Genomic DNA, 21,113 nt, shown 5'->3' on the forward strand with positions numbered 1-21,113 from the left:
AAGTGACAGTAAAGACATTTATAATGTTACAAAATATTGCTATTTCAAGTAAATGCAGTTCCTTTGAACTCTCTACAGAATTCATCAAAGAATCCCAATGGTTTCCACAAAACTATTAAGCAGCTCAACTGTTTTCAACTGTGATGTTTCTTGAGCACCAAATCTTATATATTAGAATGATTTCTGAAGGATCATGTGACACTGAAGACTGGAGTAATGATGCTGAAAATTCAGCTTTGTCACCACAGGAATAAATTACATTAAAAAAAATATTCAAATAGAAAACGTTTCTAAACGTTAATAAAAGTTATTTTGAATTGTAATAATATTTCATAATATTACTGTTTTTACTGTATATGATCAAATAAATATGGTGTAAGTGATAATAAGAGACTTATTTTAAAAAAACTTGCCGACCCCGAACTTTTGAATGGTAATGTATGTGTGAAATCACTGTTTAACAACAACCTGACCTTTGATCCTTGATTTGCAAACATACAGTTGGCCACTGGAAATTTGCTTGTTGTGTTCTTATGTAGGTCTTTAATCTGTTTTATAATTAAAAGAATACAAAAATTCACAAATACAATATTTTAAGTACACTGAGAGCAGTGTCTAATCAAACCATTGAATGTCTATAAGGAAAGAAAGATATATTTTTTGGTTATCTGGTCTTATATGTGGAACTCAGTGTTGTATTGTCATGTGTCCGATATTGGAGATACAAAACTCTCATCAAATGATCCACTTCCAATGATCTTAAGAAGAAGTGGCGTCTCTCCAAGAACCCCCTGCACTGTGATGATTGTCTGGAACTCTTTCTGCTCACTATGGGGAAAATACTGTTAGTATAAAGTTTAAGAAAGACTGCATTAGGTTTATTCAATTACTGGCCTGCATCTGATTAAACAAATACAGTTATATAGTACAGTATTCCTGAACTTTGAACTTCAAACTCAACCAAAGCTGAGGTATTACTTCATCCATTGCAGAATATGATACATTTCTTGAATTAAGTATTTTCTACAACGTGATTGGTTGCGAGTATCAGGTAAGGTAGACTATACCTTGGAGTGAAGCTGATCTGCAGCAGCTGTTTACAGGACGGTGGATCCCCAAGAGGTTTCAACACACCAGAGTCTGGACTCAACCTGAACACTTTATTGTCACCTTCGGCATCTATACCCAAAACAAAACATGAGCTCAACTAGATGCAAGGTAATTACCATGATCGTAAAGATCACGTGATAAAATATAGGATTAAAGGTGCAATTTGTTATTACTGCAAGTTTGTCAATGCTAATGCATACTGTTCATAGTCATTCCAGTCCAATGCCAAATCATTTCACCTGTAAGTGCGGTCCAGTAGCTACAGGAGCCACCTCTGTTGTAGAGGTTGACCTCTTTGACAGTTGTTTGTCCAACGTAGCAGGTGCCAAAATCCACAGTGGTGCTGGACAGGTGCAGTGTTGGTAATGCCAGATGAGCGTGAAGGGACACTGTCTGAAAGACAACAGTATTTACCACATGGTTACATGTAGATGAATTTGACGTCAAGACATTATGGCCTGGTTTCACAGACAGGGTTTAGATTAAGCCAGGATTAGGCCTTAGTTCAATTAGGGTATTTAAGTAGCTTTTATAAACAGGCCCTTAAAAAAAAACATTACTGTTGTGCATCTTGAGACAAAACAATGGCATTGACATATTTTGAGATATGCCAGTGCAAGTTGCTTTCAGTTAAAACAGCTCAAACATGCATTTTAGCCTGGGACTAGGTTTAAACCTTGTCTGTGAAACCACAGGATTCATTATTTTTTATTATTAAAAAATTCAAAAGTCCAAATTTGATTTATTTGCTGTAAATACTGGTTTGAATGAGGCAATTGTTCCAGGACAATATGACTCCCACAAGATGGGGATGAGATGGAGGTGATGGTGCTGTGCACCTCACAAAGTGCATTTATTCTGAGACTAAATCATTTTAGATATTTAAAGGAAGCAAATTAAGACTGTGTAGAGACCTGTATGCTGTTATTGCTGTACTGAATGGTCAGACTTTGCTGAAACTGTAGTGTCCTTTCTCCAACATCATTGCACAGAAGGGTAGCAGAGAGCTGAGCATCTGATTCCTCACATGGTTCGTTCAGACAGGTCAGAAGCGAAGCTGAATTATGGAAAGCCACCTTAACCTATAAATTTAAAAGATCATTGAAACCATTTCTGGATCAGACTGGAAAAACAATCAGTGCATCCGAAATCTTATTCTTCCTTACTATATAGTATGCGAAAAGTACCCAGTTGACCTACTACTTCTGCCAAGATTCTGAAATGCGTATTCGATGGGTTACCATGTCACTTTTTTACTATACATTATGCAAATATGTTCAAATGTGTATAATATGTTTGCACAGACCTGCATGATGTGTTTAGGCTGTAACAGAAGTGATGTTTGCTCGTCTCCTGGCCCAGAGAGTCCTTGTGTGTGTCTGTGAGAGGGTGAGCTGCTGATCAGTTTAAGGGCCTGTTGGGGCTTCAGCACTGAGAATGGGGGGTGTGTGCTCAGTCTGAAACTCAAGGCCATATCGGTATTGTTCTTCAGCTGGAACGTCCGCGTGATCATGGATTCCCTCTACGCTTAAAAAATGGAAAGACAAAAATATCTAGCTAAACCCTCACACCACCAACAGGGACTGTCATAATTAACTTGCTTGTCTTTAATCTGGATACATATTGTTATTAACAGCACCTGTGTGTGAGATCTTCCGTCTAGTGTATCACTGGCAGCTGCAGTGAATTCCAATACCTCTGAATCCTCTGGCATCTGCACTGACAAACTACACACACACAGTGGTTACTAGTGTTGTTCTGTTTTATCATGTATATGTAGTAAATATATGTGTATTAAACACATCTATAACTCACATGGCAGGTTTTATATTAGCCTGCATGTCCAGCCTCAAAGGTTCTAGTTCATAGCCCTGGGCTCTCTCTACTTTGAATTGAGTCAGTGACGCAAGCTACAAGATAAATAACATGGGTGAGTACTATATGAAATGATCAGTAGTGTAAAATATATGCATTTAATTTCACACAGTCACATACTTTAGAGTCCAGAGTCATGTAACCCAACGCATAACCCAAACATCTTTGATTGGCTGAACATGACAGGATCAGAGGAGTGAAAGACACATGAATGGTGCTACTGCCCCCTGCTGGAACTACCTGTAATAAAGCACATATTAAATGCTTTTTTCTGGGTAAACCCAGCCAACAATTTGATTTCGCACTGCAGCTCAGGCTGGAAACCTGTACATTTATCTCTGCTGCTTCCTTTACAAATTTGCGGTAACCAATCACAAACCGGCTTATCCACCTGGCGCACTATTGGCGGGTTTAATCCAATCCAATTCCAGAGCCATAACTCTGTCCAATTCCTCTTAACCTTTCGACGATGCTCAATGGCTTCTTTTTAGCAAACAACTCACTTGAGTGGGTGTAAATACCACTAACTTTCAAGTTTTTTTGCATAACCTGCAAAAATCGCTCAATTCCATTACTGCTTCTGTAAACCACTGATCAACACGTTTGGTTACACATTTCCTGCCTGGAGTTTTCACGTCACTCTGCAAAGTTGGTCTGATTGGTTGAAGGACTATCCAATTGTGTACAGAGTCATTTAAACTATGCCCGTTGATCACGCCTCTTGTGCAGTAGAAAATGCATAGCAGACTCCCCAGACCAATGTTCAATCTTAAAAAATTGAGTTTGGTCTGATGATAGCCAGACTACCCCATCAGAACTTCTCATCATTAATGTTCTACATCCAGATATGTACATAAAAAAAGATTCTAATGGAGACCTGGAACGGTGCTGATCCCCATAACCTACGGTTTGCTGTGGAGTGATGCAGTATGGGTAGTCAGAGACATTCCCTTCATGAGGCTTCAGAAACACAGAGAACAGCTTCTTCACTGGAGCCAGAGACACAGAAGCCCCACTGCCCTCCTCTCCATCACATTCTTCCTCACTCTCTTCAAAATCATCCTTTAAAAGAGAAGAAAAATTGTTCAATTAGTGAATTGAAACTGCACTTTTTGGATTGTGAACTGAATCTGTTTTGGGATGTTGTCATGAAAACTAAGGCTAGACTCACAGATTTGGTCATGAATGTCGAGCTTGTTCCTTCTCTGCTGGGGGTGTGACTGTCATCCCATGTGGGCGGGAACATGATGGATGAGTCCAGCCCTCCAACAACCTCATTGCCATCTGCATCCTTCAGAGGAAAGGGCTCACCACATGCAACCAACAGATCTATCAACTTATTATCACCAGCCTCCAGGTTGTAGGTCACCCAATCCAAACGGATATCTGAGAAGTTTCAGAAAATAACGTGATTTATGCAGCTTTGAAATAAAAGTTAACAAATCAAACAAGAATGTGAACTTGATGTGGTGAACGGCTCACCATACGGACTGGTGTTAATGAGCCGTAAAGAGCGTGACACAGTGTCTCCTCCAGAAACATGGCTTCCAAACCTGTCAATCATAAATATCAAGGGAAAATCTTTGCATGTAAACTGCAACATCTAAAGTATCCTCTAAGAACACTGACCGTATAATTGGACCCTGGTTCTGATTGTCAGGCTGTGGTCCAATCATCTGAAAGTAAATGGGGCAGCCCCTCACAGACATCTGCATAGGAATGGAAGTTGGATCTAGATCTCCAACCTAAAAAATTTCATAAATTCATAAGAATTTATTGTAACAGCTGTTTGATTTGAGAAAGTTTCATTGTTTTGTCAAATACATACCTTGCATATAAGATGGTCCTGATAATCTCCCCACATGTTGGTGAAAGCAGTGATATTGATGGTTTGACTCTCAAATGGCCTGAGCATTCCACTGTTTGGTTGAACAAAGAACGCTGCACCTCTTCCATGGGAAAGCAGACAGTTTACAAATTCTGAAAGCAAAGAAAATTCATGTTTGAGTTTGGTGTTTCACTTTCTATGGTATTAAAGAACAGAAAGGATTAGGTTGCACTGACCATCGTATGCTTTCTGCTGTATTTTTTTGGCCTGGACGGAGTGGAGAGGTGCACTGCTCCTGAAAGAAAAGGCCAGAGCGTCGGGTAAAAGAGTTTCTTTATATTATATTAAAATAATAACAATAATGACTCTCAAATATGATTTAAACTTAATTGAGAAATCATTAAAAATGAAATAATGTTATAATGCTATGTTCTATTTGAAATAAATGCTGTTCTTTTGAACTTCCTATTCATTAAAGAAAAATGTATCATGGTTTTCACATAAATATTAAGCAGTACAACTATATTGATAATAAGAAATGTTGGTTACACCTTATTTTAATGTGTCGCTGTTTCAGTGTAATTATACAAGTACTGAGTAACATTAATGAACTACATTACTATAGGATTAGGGTAGGAATAGGGTTTGGTTTGGTTTAGGGTTAGTGGCATGTAATTATGCTTAATTTATAGTTATTACTATAGTAAATATATGTAACATGTAACAACATAAGGACACATTAAAATAAAGTGTTACCGAAATGTTTCCTGTGCACAAAATCAGCCCATTAGAATGATTTCTGAAGGATCATGTGACACTGAAGACTGGAGTAATGAAGCTGACAATTCAACTTTGTCACCACAGGAATAAATTTCATTTTAATTATTGCAAAAAAAAAGTTTTTTAAAATTGTAAAGAGTTATTAAAAATATTACTTCACAATATTAAAATAAATGCAGCCTTAGTGAGCACAATATTCTTCTTTCAAAAATATAAAAAATCTTTAAATATTAAAATATTAAATATTTAAATATTTAAAAAAGCGACCCCAAACGCAATTTTAATGTTAATTTGTCTATTTTTTATTTTTTGTATTAACACAAAAACAATTAAGCAGAATCTGTATGTACTGTACCTTTCGGAGTTTTCATCCGATTGTGAAGGACCGTATCCAGTAAAGTATTCTGCCTCGACAGTGAACGGAGCAGGTATAGCAGTGTGATTAGTTATCAGCAAATGCCGTTTGATTGATTTGCCAATGATGACTGGCTCATGCTCAGTGAAGTCCAGTGTGATTGGTTGGTGATTGTCATCACTTGAATTAATACTAAATATGTAACAGTGAAGAACACAATGAGGTTGTAGCAATGCTAAAAGACTAACCAAAGAAATGTGAATATGAGGTAAATGTGGCTTTACCAGTCAGAAGGCAGTGAGTAAGACACTCTGAGAGGTTTGGCTTTAGAAAAAAAGCCCAGTACTAATGGACTCTCCATTCCTTTTACTTCACAAACCGCAGCCACTTCAGTCAGTTCCTCCTAAAAACATAAAAAAAAACACATTTATAATAATGTGAGGAACAATATATTGAACTGGAGCTTGAATTTCATCAAATATTTAGTTTACAAGCTGTGGGTGTTCGAGTATTACAGTAGCAGTACGTACAGCAGTGTGAGCAGTGAATGATACAGTGACTTCTGTTTTGGCATTGGGCTCCAAAGTGCCTGCAGAGGGGCTGAAGGCTGCAGAGCAGAGATGAGCTTGTGCACCTCGGAGCTGAGAGGGAGAGAAAACATTGAGAATGACTAAAAAAAGACCTGAGATTTATATTATTTGGTCCAACCTGTACAATATCGCAACATTATACCAGAGCAATATTGAATTGGTTTGATTGGTTGACAGACATTCCATGATTGGTTTATTTTTCACATATTACGCAAAGTACACTTGAAAAAAAAAAAGTGTCTAGTCATGTGATCTCAACATGTCTGCCATACAACTTTATATGATTTTTGTAAACATATTTTTCTAAAGCGTTATAGATTTTTTTTTATGTGTAAACTGAGGGCACTTAATTTTCTGAAAGTATGACCACATTAGTTAAATATTATTTTTGTCATGTTCTTTCGAAACTAGTAACACTGGCTTAGATATTTTAGATATTACATAAACTGTCAGTTCCTCACCTTGCTCCAGGTGAAGTGGGCTGGCAGTAGTGTTTGGTTAAACAGGGTAACACTGCCTGTCTGTGGAACACCTACATACAGATCAGCAAACACCAGCTCGCTGCTCAGCAAGCACACTTGAGGAGACTGGACGACCGCCCGTACAGAGAGGTGACTGAAGACAAACACAAACGCTCACCTTCACTCAAATATGTGACACAAGACAGTATTAACACTTTTTCATTAGGTAACATTAAAGTAGTATACTCTTCTAGTTCTTACTGACATCTGCACAATACAACAAATGATGTGACTCATTTCCTCACCATCCAGTGCCGTTGAGCACCGTAAGCAGTAGGACTGAATCAAAATGATGGCAGTACAGGGCTCTGAAGACCACATCCACACTGCAGGACGCCAGCGGAGGAAGCACACCTTTATTTGGATTGATAGACACCTGATCACACATGTAGAAAATGAGATACAAAAACTTTGTGTTATATAACATACAAACCAAATAAAAACTTTTATATTTTTATTAGTATAATAATAATGATTATTATTGTTATTATATCCTTTTATATAAATTTTACAAAATACATATTTTTATTATTATGATTAGTATGGTTATTTTGTTTTATAAAATAATATTATATATGTAAATATATTTTTAAGTTGATATATTATTATTATATTGTTTTATATTTATTTTATAAAATACATATTATTATTATTATTCAGGTTATTGTATTGTATAAAATAATATATATGTAAAAATATATTTAAGTTTATATATTATTATTATTATATCATTTTATATTTATTTTATAAAATACATATTATTACGATTATTATTCAGGTTATTTTATTGTATAAAATAATATTGTATATGTAAAAATATATTTAAGTTTATATATTATTATACCTTTATATTTATTTTATAAAATAATATTATATGTAATATATCAAAATATTATAAAATATATTATATTTGATATATAAGTTTATATATATATATATATATATATATATATATATATATATATACACATATACATATACAGTATATATAATTATTATTAGGCTTTGTTAAAACCCTGGACTTGATTTCTAAGAGGTGTAAATAGGGTGTTGTACCAGTCCTTTGATGGGCGGCTGGGTGTGGGACAGTTCTTCTAGGCTCCAGGGAGCATCTACCAGGCTGTTGTTGGTGATATGGATGGTAGAGATGCTCTCATTTCCCATTTCCAGCAAACCAAAATCCAGACTCGGCACATTCACTGAGCAATGCGGACCCTGAGACACCATATTAAACATACTGAACATGAATTCAATTGTAAGACATAATTTCCTAAGGAGAACATTTGTGGTGGCCCCCCCACACCCTACTTAGTTTAAATCAGTAGAAAGGGCAACTCTGACCTTAAATGTGACCTCAATGGCCAGTCCTACAGTTTTAGGATGGTGCTGAATGTGACACTGCAGGCTGGAGCTAAAATGACCAGGATTCTTTCCAGTCAGAACCAGCTCCATGTCAAAACACTCATTCATCTCTGTAAGCAAGCAACAGGTTCAGCATATTACTGTATGTCATGTTAAAATTCATTCATTTATTCGTTTGTTTATTAATTAACTCATGTATAAATACTCTATTATTTACGCACAATGGTTCAAAAGTTTGAGATCTATTTTTGAAAGAAGTCTCATTTAAAGAAGTCATTTATTTGATAAAAAATTCTGTAAAAACAGTTATATTGCTTAAAATAAGCATTTTAAACTGTAATATATTCCTGTGATGACAGCAGGCATTTCGTCAGATATCTTCAGTGTTACATGATCCTTCAGAAATCATTCTAATAGGCTGATTTGGTGCTTTATTGTCACTTTTGATCAATTTAATGAATCCTTGCTTAATAATCAATTTCTTTCAAAAAATTATCTTAAAGACCCCCAACTTTTGAATGGTAGTGTATATCTGTTTGTTCATACATTAATTTGCTGATTTTTGAACACTGCAATGCTCTGACCTATTTCTCCTGTTGAGGGCTCAACTTCAATGACGTGACTGTCAACAATACGCTCCCATTCAAAGTGAATGATTGATTTGCTGTGATTCCACATCTAAAACACACAGACACAAAACACAAAAGCATGTTGTAAATGCAAAAATTAAGAAAGAAGTTTGGAGTCATTTTGACCTCTAGACTCCGCGCTACCTTGAATCTCTTGCGGATTGTGTTGTGTATGTAGGTCTCCCCTGGTATTAAAACAGCATACGGCTCAAGAAGGATCTTATACGGCTCAGCAGAACCTTTCACTTCAACCTCTAAAACGGTCACATCATTTACTTGGAGAGCTGTGTCGAGACACGTCCTGCAAAATCAGCAAATAGAAGTGTCTACATGTCATGTGCTTATTGATTGAAAACTCTTACATTTATCTTAAATTGATTTTAAATTCAAATATCAGTTCATTTCACCCATCATCACTGATTCTGGGAGGATTAGGAACATCCATGATCACCAAGCGGCAGACACTGTGGTACTCTTTCAGCTGAAACAGAGAGCAAACAAGTGTTTTCCACATGTGTATAAGGGGCCGTTTACACAGAATGCATATTTTCCATAGTTTTTCAATGTAAACACACGCTAGATGGATGTCTTTAATTGCTGCGCTTGCGTCTTTTGCAGTGTTATGACAAGGCATTGTAAAAACGCAGCACTCAAGTTAAAAGAAGTTAAAATATTAAAAAACGTGTCTCTAGACCTGACCTGCGTCTCATCCCTAAGTGTGTTTATATGTGTGAGTGCACACACGTACATCCTTGGGACAGTATGTGAGCAGGAACTCATGTTCCTGTGCAGGGCTCAGGACGCCCATAACTGGACAGATGCTGAACACACTGTCTGTATCAAGATGATGCTGAATGCTGGAAGGGTTTGGAGCCTCTCCAGGCAACAAACATTGAAGGTTGGGCTTCATGATCTGCCAGTGGTATGGGAGCTCCAAGTGTCTATACAGAAGCAAAATAATGATTTACAAACATACCAGTAAGTCTCTACTGTATATACTATGCTGTGTTTACGCAGGTGTGTGCAGGGAGCTCACGCATTGTTTTTTATGACCACCGCCTTCTGCAAGGTGGAATGTGGATTGGTTGGGTTGAATCTGACAAAATGGTCAGCTGTGATATCACACAACTCCCCAAATTCAGGCTGATCCTCTCCGCCTGATACTGAGACCAGCTCCACAGTGACCAGCTGACCTGTCCCTGAGAAAATGTATTGAAACATGTACACATTTTTTGTGTTAGTCTATGTTTACATTAATCTGGATACATTTTTTTAAAAATCGTTTTGTCTACTTTTGGCATTCCATCCACACTAAAACGGCATTTTTATTTTACAAAAGCAGAGCTTTTAGAAAACGCTCTCCCAAGTGGATCCATTTGAAAATGCAGTTTTTGCCTTGTAGTGTGGACTGTGATAATGAAGGTATTTGAAAACAATGACAATTTTAGTCATGTGACACATATTGTACCCATTGTCGTGCCTGCTTTTCATTTGTATAGTGACGTTAAAAATAAATTTTACTTTGTACAATACTCATTTTATATTCCTGCAAAGATGACAGAAAAATATCCTGCACCAAATCATAAAGGCAATTGCGTTTTTGGCCATACACTCTTAAAAATAAAGGTTCTAAAAGGGGGTTTTCGCAGTGATGCCATAGAAGAACCATTTTTGCTTGTGCAAAGAACCTTTCAGTGAACAGTTTTTAAAAGACCCTTTTTTTTTCTTAGTGTAAAGAACATTTGAATAATCTAAAGAACCATTTTTTTCCACTATAAATGCTATGGATGTTAAAAGTCCTTCATGGAACCATAGATGCCAATAAAGAACCTATATTTAAGAGTGTACATGCCATGGAATAGCGTATTATGTATTATGTCGGTATCATCTCAATGAGAATTTTGTTTTACGCATGGGCAGTAAGATGATCTAAGCATTTCCTGACATTTCTGTATGGCCGAGAAACTTTTGGAAAAGGCTTGAAAAAGCTAGTGTGGAAGTAGAGTGTTTTGAAATGAATTGTCAAATGTAGATGTAGTCTCAAATCTCATAGAATCAGTTACTAACATATTTACATACTTAAGCTTGGTTGAATTGACTCTGTACCTTGGAGGGTGATGTCCTTCACTTGACAGTTGTCACAGACAATGGTGAAGTCCTGAGAAGTGATCTCAGCAGTTGTGGGGAAAAACACAACCTAAACAATGAAATAAATCCAAACACACAAAGTCACAGACATGCAGATTACTTTATATCATTAAAATCTGAGCAACATCAGTCTTTATGCATCACTGTATTCACGAGGTATGATAATTAACATAAATCAGCATATTTATTAGTCTTTTAGAATGTGTCTTTCTTCGATGATGGCATGATGCACAACAAAATCTGCATCTTAAAATTAAAGTGTTAAGAAGTTCTTTCTATCTGAAAACCAAAGCTCAAAACCAAAATCTGTTAAAAACCTTCTACATTCTGTTCTGCCACCCACAAGCATTTATTTTGAATCATAATTACAGTCGCTAAATAAAGTTACAATAAGAGAACGGGCTATACTATCTCATAAATGTATGAAGGCTGTCAATCAAATCAAAATAGAGAAGATTAAACGAATATACGATAATGTGGAATCTCCTAGAGCTAGAATATATTTAGGTAATGTGCGAAACTGATTAGCATGTACTGTATAAGGTTTTCTTGGTTTTTGCTACTGATTGAGTTGATTGACTGTCAGCATCACAATCTGTGCTCTTCAGTCAGTAAAATCTCACCTCCATGACAGTGGCTTGTCCAGGGAGAAGACCAAAAATAGAGGGACTGATGGCAAAGGGAGGCTGTTCTGCGAAAGTAGACTTCACTGCAGACTGAGACAAACAATCAAAATTAATTCTCAGGATGGTAAATAACAATATACCAAGACGGATCAAAAGCAATCAAGGTTAAAGTCACAATGTAACAGAAAAAGACAGATCTTTTATTCCATATTGTGACGTACATTCAAGTGAAACGGATTATCGAAAAAAATAAAATAATGTAGGGAAAATATGAAAATATGTTCATGTACTGTGTACTTATGTTCATAATCTGTATTTTTATTCTGACTATGTGTCTTGTTATATTTATATGTGTGTACTGGAAGCTGAGGTTTGACATATATCACCTGATATATAATATACCATATGACATAAGTCTGTCATTTCACAGGAAGATCAAGTTATGACAATTCTGAGCTCAAAAAAATTTAAACAATGTAGATCAATAACATCCAATAAATAGAGTAAACTTTTATTTCATTCTGACTTTTCAAGTTCATTCTGACTATTCAAGTTCAAATGTACAGCTAAAACTGAGTTTGCTATAGTTTTCTCAATACAGTATAATAAGAAAATATGAGATCCATAGGAAGCCAATGAATAATAATACTGCCAAAGAAAGGAATCCAAACTATGAGTTTTCATGTTGACATTTGCTTGCTTACCCTGAGGCTTGAGGCAGGCCACTGTTTCTTAGGCATTACACAGAATGTTCCAGCACTCAGTCCTTCATTCCGACATAAAACCTCCATAAACTTCACCCCTCCTGCCAGGCAGTAACCACAGTCTATGACAGCAGGCACTGGCACACGAAAAGAGAAAATGAATCCTTTTTACTGATCATTAACAGATGAAGATACTTTAAAAGTCAGTAGGGTTCAAACAACATTGGACCCCATTGAGTTTTCATTTTTGGGTGAACTATCCCCTTAAGATCTAGATGTTAAAAGAGTTATGTTTATTTTGACTCACAAGTGAGTATTGGAGGGGATCTGCGGGCCTCTATCGGTACAATGAGAGGATACGGCAACTGCGTCTCCACAACCAGAGCGTCCTCATAGTCAGCCAGAGAGTCTGGAGCAAAACGCACCATATACTGGCAGCTCATTCCAGGAGCAACAATCCCTCCCTCACCAGGGAATCTGCCTGTTGAACATAAAGCTTTGTTGTCATAATATTGCTTATCTTGATCCCAAAAAGCTGAAATCACATAGTAATTTTTTACATTTTTAACAGTAGATGTCACTGTTTTCCTACTCTGCCACCTGGAGCTGCAGGGTAAATACCAAAGTCATTTTGGTAACACTTTACTTGAAGGGGTGTGCATAAGACTGACATGACACCTTCATAATCATGATATGGCAGATGTCATAAATTTGAAGGAGGTCTTATGCATGTTTATGACAACTGTCATTAAGTGTCATTCGCTCAATTATGACATTTTTAATGCAAATATGACATTGTTTGAGGTGTCTTTGTTATGACAACTTGACATAAACCAATACATCATAACCTGTCAGTGTCTTTGCCATGACAACTTGACATTACCAAGACAACATAAATTGTCATAAATATGTCATAAACATGACATAGCAGATTAATTATCAAACTTAAGAAACCACTTCGCTTTATAGGTTAACATTTCATTAAACTGTCAGGTGGTTGGTTTTGACATTGGCTGTCATGAGGCCATTATAACTGTGTCATGAATGTTTTTCTTGACCTCAACTACAGTGGTACAAATTTAATTTGTCATTAAAATGTTATAATGGCTTCATGACAGCCAATGTCAAAACCAACCACATGACAGTTTAATGAAATGTTAACCCATAAAGCTAAGTGGTTTCTTAAGTTTGATAATTAATCTGTTATGTCATGTTTATGACATATTTATGACAGGTTGTGTTGTCTTAGTAAAGTCAAGTTGCCATAACAAAGACATCTCACACAATGTCATATTTGCATTAAAAATGTCATAATTGAGCGAATGACACTTAATGACAGTTGTCATAAACATGCATAAAACCTCCTTCATATTCATGACATGTGTCATGTCATGATTATGACGGTGTCATGTCAGTCTTATGCACACCCCTTCAAGTAAAGTGTTACCGTCATTTTTATTCAATAATTCCTCACTCAGAATCCTGTGATATTCCAGAGCTGGCAGAGATATCCCTGCTATTTCCACTAGTACTGCTACAAAACGCCTAACGGGGTGGACCGTGCAGAGATGCACATAAAAGGGTCTTTCATGAGGTCAGCAGGTACTTTCTCATGAGACTCACCCAAACCAACAGAGAAGTGTGGAGAGGTTGGAGGAATCATTCGAATGTGACGGCTGGTCGCAGTCGTGTTTTTGAGCTCCACCGCAGTCTACAAGAAACAGAAGGCACTATTAAGAACTGAAAACATACCAAACTGGAAGCCATTCAGTAGTGGCTCTGAAGGGACTAATGAACATTTACACTATACAAGTCATGTAGTAAAGAGTAAAAACATGCAGTATACAGTGAAAACATGTTTTTAAGGTGGAATCAAGACAATTATTCATTCAAATGGACCAAAATGAATGAAATATACAGTAAGGTGCTTTTATACCTCATAGACTTGTCCTACTCTGTAGTCAGTGAAGAAGATCACAGGTGGATTTGCCGTGAAGATGGGAGCGGGACAATCAGGACTTGTATTAAAAGATAGAAAGAGGAATTTGTTTACCACAATTTGAGCTTACATTAAGTTAATACACAATTAAATAAACAGAATAGTATCTAAATAGTATCTAAAAATACAGAATGTAAAAGTTTGTCCCATAATAAATGTCAATCAATTTATTTAAACTGTTAACTGATATTATGTTCTCATATTAATGGATAAATTACATCTTAATTGACAGAATACATTTGTGCACTTAGAAATTAATTTGTCAAACCACAGCATAAATTAAAAAAGTAAAAATGGTGTTTACACCAAATGGTGTTGAACCTAAAATATACACTACAGTCATAAATATTTGAACATCAAAACAATGTTCTATTGTTGGCTGCCAAGAAGCAGAAAACAGGAACTGCACAAAGCTCATTGACACCAAATGCTGAATGAGTCAGCAGAGGCATTTTGATAGTCTTGTGATTCTTTTTGTTGCTGTGAAGGGAAGAACCGCATTTAAATGGCCAGAGATATTCCAGTAGGTACAGACAAGTGACACAGGCAAAGGAGTGATTCATTTGTAATCCAGCTTTCAGTGCTCTCTCTGATTCCCACCACCTCGCATGCTGATGTGAGCTTGGAGTCAATAAAGGACGATCAATAAAAAAAGCTATTTAGGCTGCATGGCTGGTAATATTAATCCATTCTACTGGTTTGAAATATCATGTCGTGCTTTTGTTGTCTACATAAGCCTTCAAAAAATATATCACAAAACATACGGGCACCATTTATAATATATGGCAGACAATGGAGTGTGATCGGTATCTTGAGTGCTTATGTGTATCATATGTCCCCTACCCAAGCTGCACAAATATTGTGGCACTAATGGCTAAATAAAGCTGTCCAAAATGCAAACAACGCAATAACAAAGAACAAGCTTTTCAAGAATTAAAACAGAAGCCATTATGTCAACCAATTTGTTTTGAATTTTATAGAATAGTATTGGATCATAGGTGAGGCAATTTGTTGTCGACCAATGGAAGATGGGGAAAAAGGTTTGAAATTAAATTAAATTAAATTAATAGAATTAATTATTGAAGATTATAGAATTCAAACATCAAACATTTCAATATCGAGTGTCTCTCAAAGAAAGTGATTCTCAGCCAGGGGGCCGGGGCCCACTACGGGGCCTCAACATGACAAAACAATTATAATTATTTAAAATAAGACAAAACAAGCATGAAAATAAGCTAAAACAACTAAAAGTCAAGAAATGTCTTGTTAATTGGTTATTTTTATAATTAATATACATCTTTCTATTAATGCCAAGCTCTAAAATATTTTTTTTCGAGTAGAAATTGTGAATGAGGGGGACCTTCAAATATTGTTGTACACAATTGTGATAATTGTTAATTAACAAAATTTACACAATCGTGTTAAACACATTAAAATCAAAAGCAGCGGCACACCTCTCTTTGCCAGTCTTTTTCCTGCCCTTTCCCACATATTCCGGCCTCTTCCCTGGCATGATAAGAGACTTTCCCCCACGTTGAGCATTTGGGAGCAGGAAGCGAGGGTTGCGCAGGAACTTATGTCGGTCTCTGTGCTGCTGCAGGGAAGCCCTGTCTTCTGCCTGACTCTGAGCACTGGGCTTCTCCATCCAAGAGGGCTTATGCACCACACCTAGCTTTTGAGGTGAAAAATTGGAAAAACAAATTATAATAGATTTTTTTTTCCATTAACATCAAGATTTTAGGATAATTAAAAATGTATTTGAATGTATAAGGGAACATATTTTATTTGGTATGAACAGGCACTGTTCCTTTTTAGATCACCTTCTTGCCTGTAGCTCATTTATATGATCCTGCAAAATAATTTAAAATTATATCCTTTTTTAATATAAATATATTTATTATTTATAATATTGGTAAGACTTTAAAATAAGGTCTTGTTTGTTAACATTAGTTAATGCATTAACTAACAACAAAGAACAATACATTTTTACAGCCTTTAATGTTACTTAATAAAATGTTAGTTCACAGTGCATTAACTAATGTTAAGATAAAGCTTCGGATCTTAAAAATGTTGTAGTAAATGTTGAGATTAACATTAAGTAAGATTAATAAATGCTGTGGAAGTATTGTTAATTCTTAGTTCCTGTTAAGTAACTAATGTAGTTACATAATATTAACAAATGAAACCTTACTGTGATGTGTAACCATAATAATTCCAATTATTTTTAAAATAAATTGTTATATTAAAATTACAAGCAAAATAATTATAAACAAAATAGTAGTGTATAGTTGCATAGCTCTACATACATGGCATTAACGCGTTGTTTGTCATGTTATTTGGGGTCTAATCTTTTAAAGAAGGTGATGACGTAGCAAAAAAAATCTTTTGATATGAGGAAAACAGAATAATGTTTAGGGGAAAACCTCAGTGCCCTTGATGGAGATGGACCCTGGAGAGGAAGGGAGCGTAAGTGTCTCCTCTGATTGTTCCAGCAGACTCTGGGCTGTATGTGCAGGTGGGGGGAGAGGAGTGTAACCATCATCCCGCGGTTCGGTGTTGATGTGCATATTATAGGAGAAAGTTGGCTCAGCAAAGCCTGGAGTGAACTTGCCTGCAACAAATAAGAAAATGGTGGTATCATCATAACATGTAATCTGACTAAATTTTCTATTAATAGCACAGTGAAATATTACCTTTTGGGTTTTTAACAACTGGGGTGTGCACTGTTGTGTAATCCAGTGGGCAAATCAAGTTGTTGCTCCTGAGAAGCTCACTGTCCACACACCACTTGAAGGCTGATTTGACTTTGAAGACATAGAGGATTGCTCTGTTTACATGGGTTTTTGTGTCATAATACTAAAGGCTGGAATGCACTACACGACTTTTGCTCAGATTTTGATGTGTTCGGAATGATTTTAAAGTCTGGTAGTGGATGATCCTCAGTCGTTTATGTATGATGTCCAATTTTTCTCTTTATCATTTTACAAAGTCAAGTGTATGATGCCTAGTGCTTTAAAATCTGCTCAGATTTTAAAGGTCATATAGTGTATTCCAGGCTTAACTAACTAACTGTGGATAGTAAAAATAATGGGTTGTTTAAATAAACAGAACTAGAGAAATGTACCTGGGGGTAGGCCCAGCTGATGGTAAGCCTCACCCACTTCTTCCATGATTATGTTGTGATTATGCTCCTCTTTTGCAGCGGCTTCCAGACGGGCCTGTATGATGTGTGTCTCCAGCATATCAGCGTTCTGAATCCGTCTGTTGTATTCAGAATGCACCTGACAAAATCATAACGGTAAAATAAAAATCATCATTTAGATAATGCAAATCGAATAAAAGAAGAGTTGAATAAGAATGAATTAGTTCAAATAAATGCTGCTCTTTTAAACTTTGTATTAATCAAATAATACTAATCATGGTTTTCACAAAAATATTTCTGTCATGACAACTCTCTGAGTTATTGGCATGGTAATGGATATGACAATGTTGATATTATTTATGCTTGGCGTCTTGGCGTAATAGATCTGCTGCTGCTGTTGGTTAGCAAGTACGGGACTTTGCTACTACCAACACGACACGCTGCTGTGAGCAAGTAAAACATGCTGCTGCTGTACAATAAAGCATTAATTACCTGTTGCAGATCTATAAAGGTGGAGCTGGGGAAGGTGGAGGGTTTCTGAAAGCACACTGCAACTGCTACAGCAAATGCTGACCGGTCCGCTGATAGACGCCTGCTTGTGCTTTCAAACACTCCCACTCCCGTTTTTTAAAACACTTTCAAACACTTCCGTGTGCTCTCAAACGCTCCCGAGCGTTGTAGCCAATCACAGACGTATCCGATGAGCGCGTGAACACAATGGCCAATCAGAGGTGTTTTTAATTCCGCTCAACACCGCTCAAATCGTCACAATTTTAAAATTTCAGTAGTTTTTGACAACTCTAATCAGCTGTGCCCTATAGAGAATAATGTGATATCAAGTAGATTGAGTTAAAGATCTATCAGCCTGCGCCATCTAGAGTTTCATGCCAGAACTTTGTATTAAGCAGTACAACTGTTTTCAGCATTGATGATAGTAATACATTTTTCTTGAGCACCAAATAAGCATATTAGAATGATTTCTTAAGGATCATGTGGCACTGATGACTGGAGTAATGGTTGCTGAAAATTCAATTACATTTTTAAAAATATATTAGAATAGAAAACAACCATTTTAAATAAATAATATTTAACAATATTACTATTTTTATTTGCAGTACGTTTCTGTATTTGGTTGCGTTGTGAGCAAACTGATGAAGATGTTTTCTTATTTTGCTAGTGTCTTTTTTTCTGTTCGCATGTGTTTTCTTCAGTTGCAGGCTTGCAGCGAGTCTCAACTTTTGCTCTTTTGCAACTCTTTTGCTCATATATTAGTTTTAATATATTTTCAATCAAATAAAAGTAGATTAGTTGAAGATGAGACATCTTTCAAAAGCATTAGACCCACCTGTTGAAGCTCCTCCACATATTTTTCATGGTAGTTGTTGCCTCCTCTGCGTGATTTACTGAGATTAGAAACAGTGTCCTTCCCAATCACCTCTATGGTGTAAAGGTCGTTGAATATGCTGGCCAGTAGATGAGAAATGTCCTGTACACAAAAAAAAAAACAGTCACTCTCAAAAATATGACTTGTTTGGTGACAGCTGAAAATTATATTTATATAATGCCTGAAATTCTACATAACATCTAATTTTGTTTTCCACAGAATAAAGTTGTACAGGTATGAAACAACACACTGTAAAAAAAAAATTACATCCCCAAGTCAAAAATTTCAAGTGACCGATAACATCAAACTTTTTCAATTAGTCTGAGTATTATTTGTAATTGAGCCAATGTTAACAGACTATTGCAACAAGAATTTCACTTGGGCCAATTGAAAAATTTAGATGTTATCGGTCACTTGACATTTTTGATTTGGGAGGGTTAGAAATTTTTTTACAGTGCACGAGGATGAGTAAATGATGACACTATTTGACAGATTTACTAGTCAAACTGTTAAAATATTAATCAATTGCAGTGGTCAGTAGTCATTCTCTTACCTGGGTTGTCTTTGATGCTGGCTTGTGTCGGTTCATGGAGGGTTCAGAGCTCTTTAGTGCTTTTGGTTTAGTTTCATCGGCCATTATTTTGTCGTGAAAAGAAGTGTAAATACTGAAACGCAATTAAGTTATGGTGATATTTTATACAAACGTCCCATAGATGCTAATATGTCTAATATAAAACGAAATGCACAAATTAAAAATACGCAATATGCCACCATGAAGTTCCCTTTACTACATTGACCGCCATCTTTGTTTAGGACGTCACCAAGGTAACAGCATGCCTACTAAAAAGCTCCGCATCCAAAGCGATTTTTTATATATTTATATTTCGAACTGAGGTAAGCTATTTAAAACGGCCACAATAACATTTGGACACTTTAACCACAAAATGTAGACTGTAAGTCAGTAAGATTTTTGAAGAAACTAATACTTTTATTCAGTAAGTATTAATTTACCTAACTGATCGAAAGTAACAAAAATGAATAACGTTAGTGTTACAAGTGCCTAACGTTATTTCATATAAATGCTGTTCTTTTGAATTTTCTATTAATCAAAAATAAATGTAAAAACATTTTTCTTGAATTGCAAGTCAGCATAGGCCTATTATTAGAAGGATCATTTACACTGAAGACTAACAGTTTAAAATATATTACAATAGAAAAGTTATTTTCACATTATTACTGTTTTTTGTGTGTTTTGTTTAAATGAATGCAGCGTTGATGAGCTGAAGAGACTGTAGAATGACAATGTAATATGCTAGTTTTACATTATAAACACCCAGCAGCACTTTTTAAAAGTGTGCCATCCTTCCTTATCTTCTTTAGTTTCACATACATATTGTTTCAAATATGATATGACTTTTTTAACATAAAATTATGGAGAAAATCTACACATTTTAGTTAGCTGTCAAATCGATTAATTGCGATAAATCGCATCTAACATGAAAGTTTTTAAATGTATTAGTTTTTAAATGTATTATATATATATATATATATATATATATATATATATATATATATATATATATATATATATATATATATATGCAATTAATCGTGATGTGATAGATGTGATTAATTGCGATTAACCGATTTGACAGCACTATAGTTTTTAATAATTCATACAATTACCAAAAGCCAAAGAGTAAAGTGTAGATATGCTGTGTAGATATGCACCTGCCATAAATAACAAAACATGCACACTGTGAACACCTATGCATACCTGTAGACCAGGTATGCCTTGGCGGTTTTGAAGGGTGTGCTAAAAGCTGCCAGGCAGGATGATTTTCAAATCCCTATCATCGTCAAGCAAAGAGGTTGTATGTGCTAGTCTACGCCATTGGACTCACCTGTGGCCTACAAAGCTTGCTTGAGTTCACAGATTTCTTTACCTCACCTTTGTTTGTTGCTTCACGCCCTGCAAGACAAAATTAGATTCTTGCTGTTCGCTTACCATGTAGATTGGCAGTGTTCTGATTTGTCCCATGATGCAACACAATCACTCA

The 21,113-nt window shown here is 35.8% G+C and overlaps 1 protein-coding gene across 1 annotated transcript; it reads right to left on the reverse strand.

Annotated features, from left to right (window-relative positions):
• Positions 1-525: 525 nt before the first annotated feature.
• On the reverse strand, positions 526-19,830 carry dlec1 (DLEC1 cilia and flagella associated protein). Its single transcript, XM_084102247.1, has 38 exons — positions 19,607-19,830; positions 19,015-19,155; positions 17,652-17,808; positions 17,221-17,331; positions 16,951-17,138; positions 15,982-16,199; positions 14,465-14,546; positions 14,152-14,239; positions 12,836-13,009; positions 12,529-12,665; positions 11,822-11,914; positions 11,157-11,247; positions 10,087-10,249; positions 9,799-9,991; positions 9,458-9,531; positions 9,195-9,351; positions 9,006-9,099; positions 8,401-8,531; positions 8,116-8,274; positions 7,305-7,435; positions 7,000-7,153; positions 6,479-6,589; positions 6,233-6,351; positions 5,949-6,140; positions 5,050-5,108; positions 4,814-4,965; positions 4,615-4,730; positions 4,468-4,538; positions 4,157-4,371; positions 3,892-4,047; positions 3,106-3,225; positions 2,926-3,020; positions 2,750-2,837; positions 2,417-2,632; positions 2,025-2,192; positions 1,350-1,503; positions 1,068-1,179; positions 526-828 (listed from the first exon to the last, which is right to left on the reverse strand). The coding sequence occupies exons 1-38, from the start codon at positions 19,688-19,690 to the stop codon at positions 702-704; spliced, it is 5,091 nt and encodes a 1,696-aa protein (XP_083958373.1). The 5' UTR covers positions 19,691-19,830; the 3' UTR covers positions 526-701.
• Between the last annotated feature and the right edge of the window lie 1,283 nt (positions 19,831-21,113).

Source organism: Abramis brama (genome assembly GCF_963993115.1).
Source record: "Abramis brama genome assembly, chromosome: 24".
Taxonomy (NCBI): domain Eukaryota; kingdom Metazoa; phylum Chordata; class Actinopteri; order Cypriniformes; family Leuciscidae; genus Abramis; species Abramis brama.

Coding starts and splice junctions, on each gene's coding strand:
- dlec1 (XM_084102247.1), bottom strand. CDS start 19,690: ATGGCCGATGAAACTAAACCAAAAGCACTAAAGAGCTCTGAACCCTCC. Junction 17,809..19,014: donor ATGTGGAGGAGCTTCAACAG/GTGGGTCTAATG, acceptor TGATTTTGTCAG/GTGCATTCTGAATACAACAG. Junction 12,666..12,835: donor ATCCCCTCCAATACTCACTT/GTGAGTCAAAAT, acceptor TTCGTGTGCCAG/TGCCTGCTGTCATAGACTGT.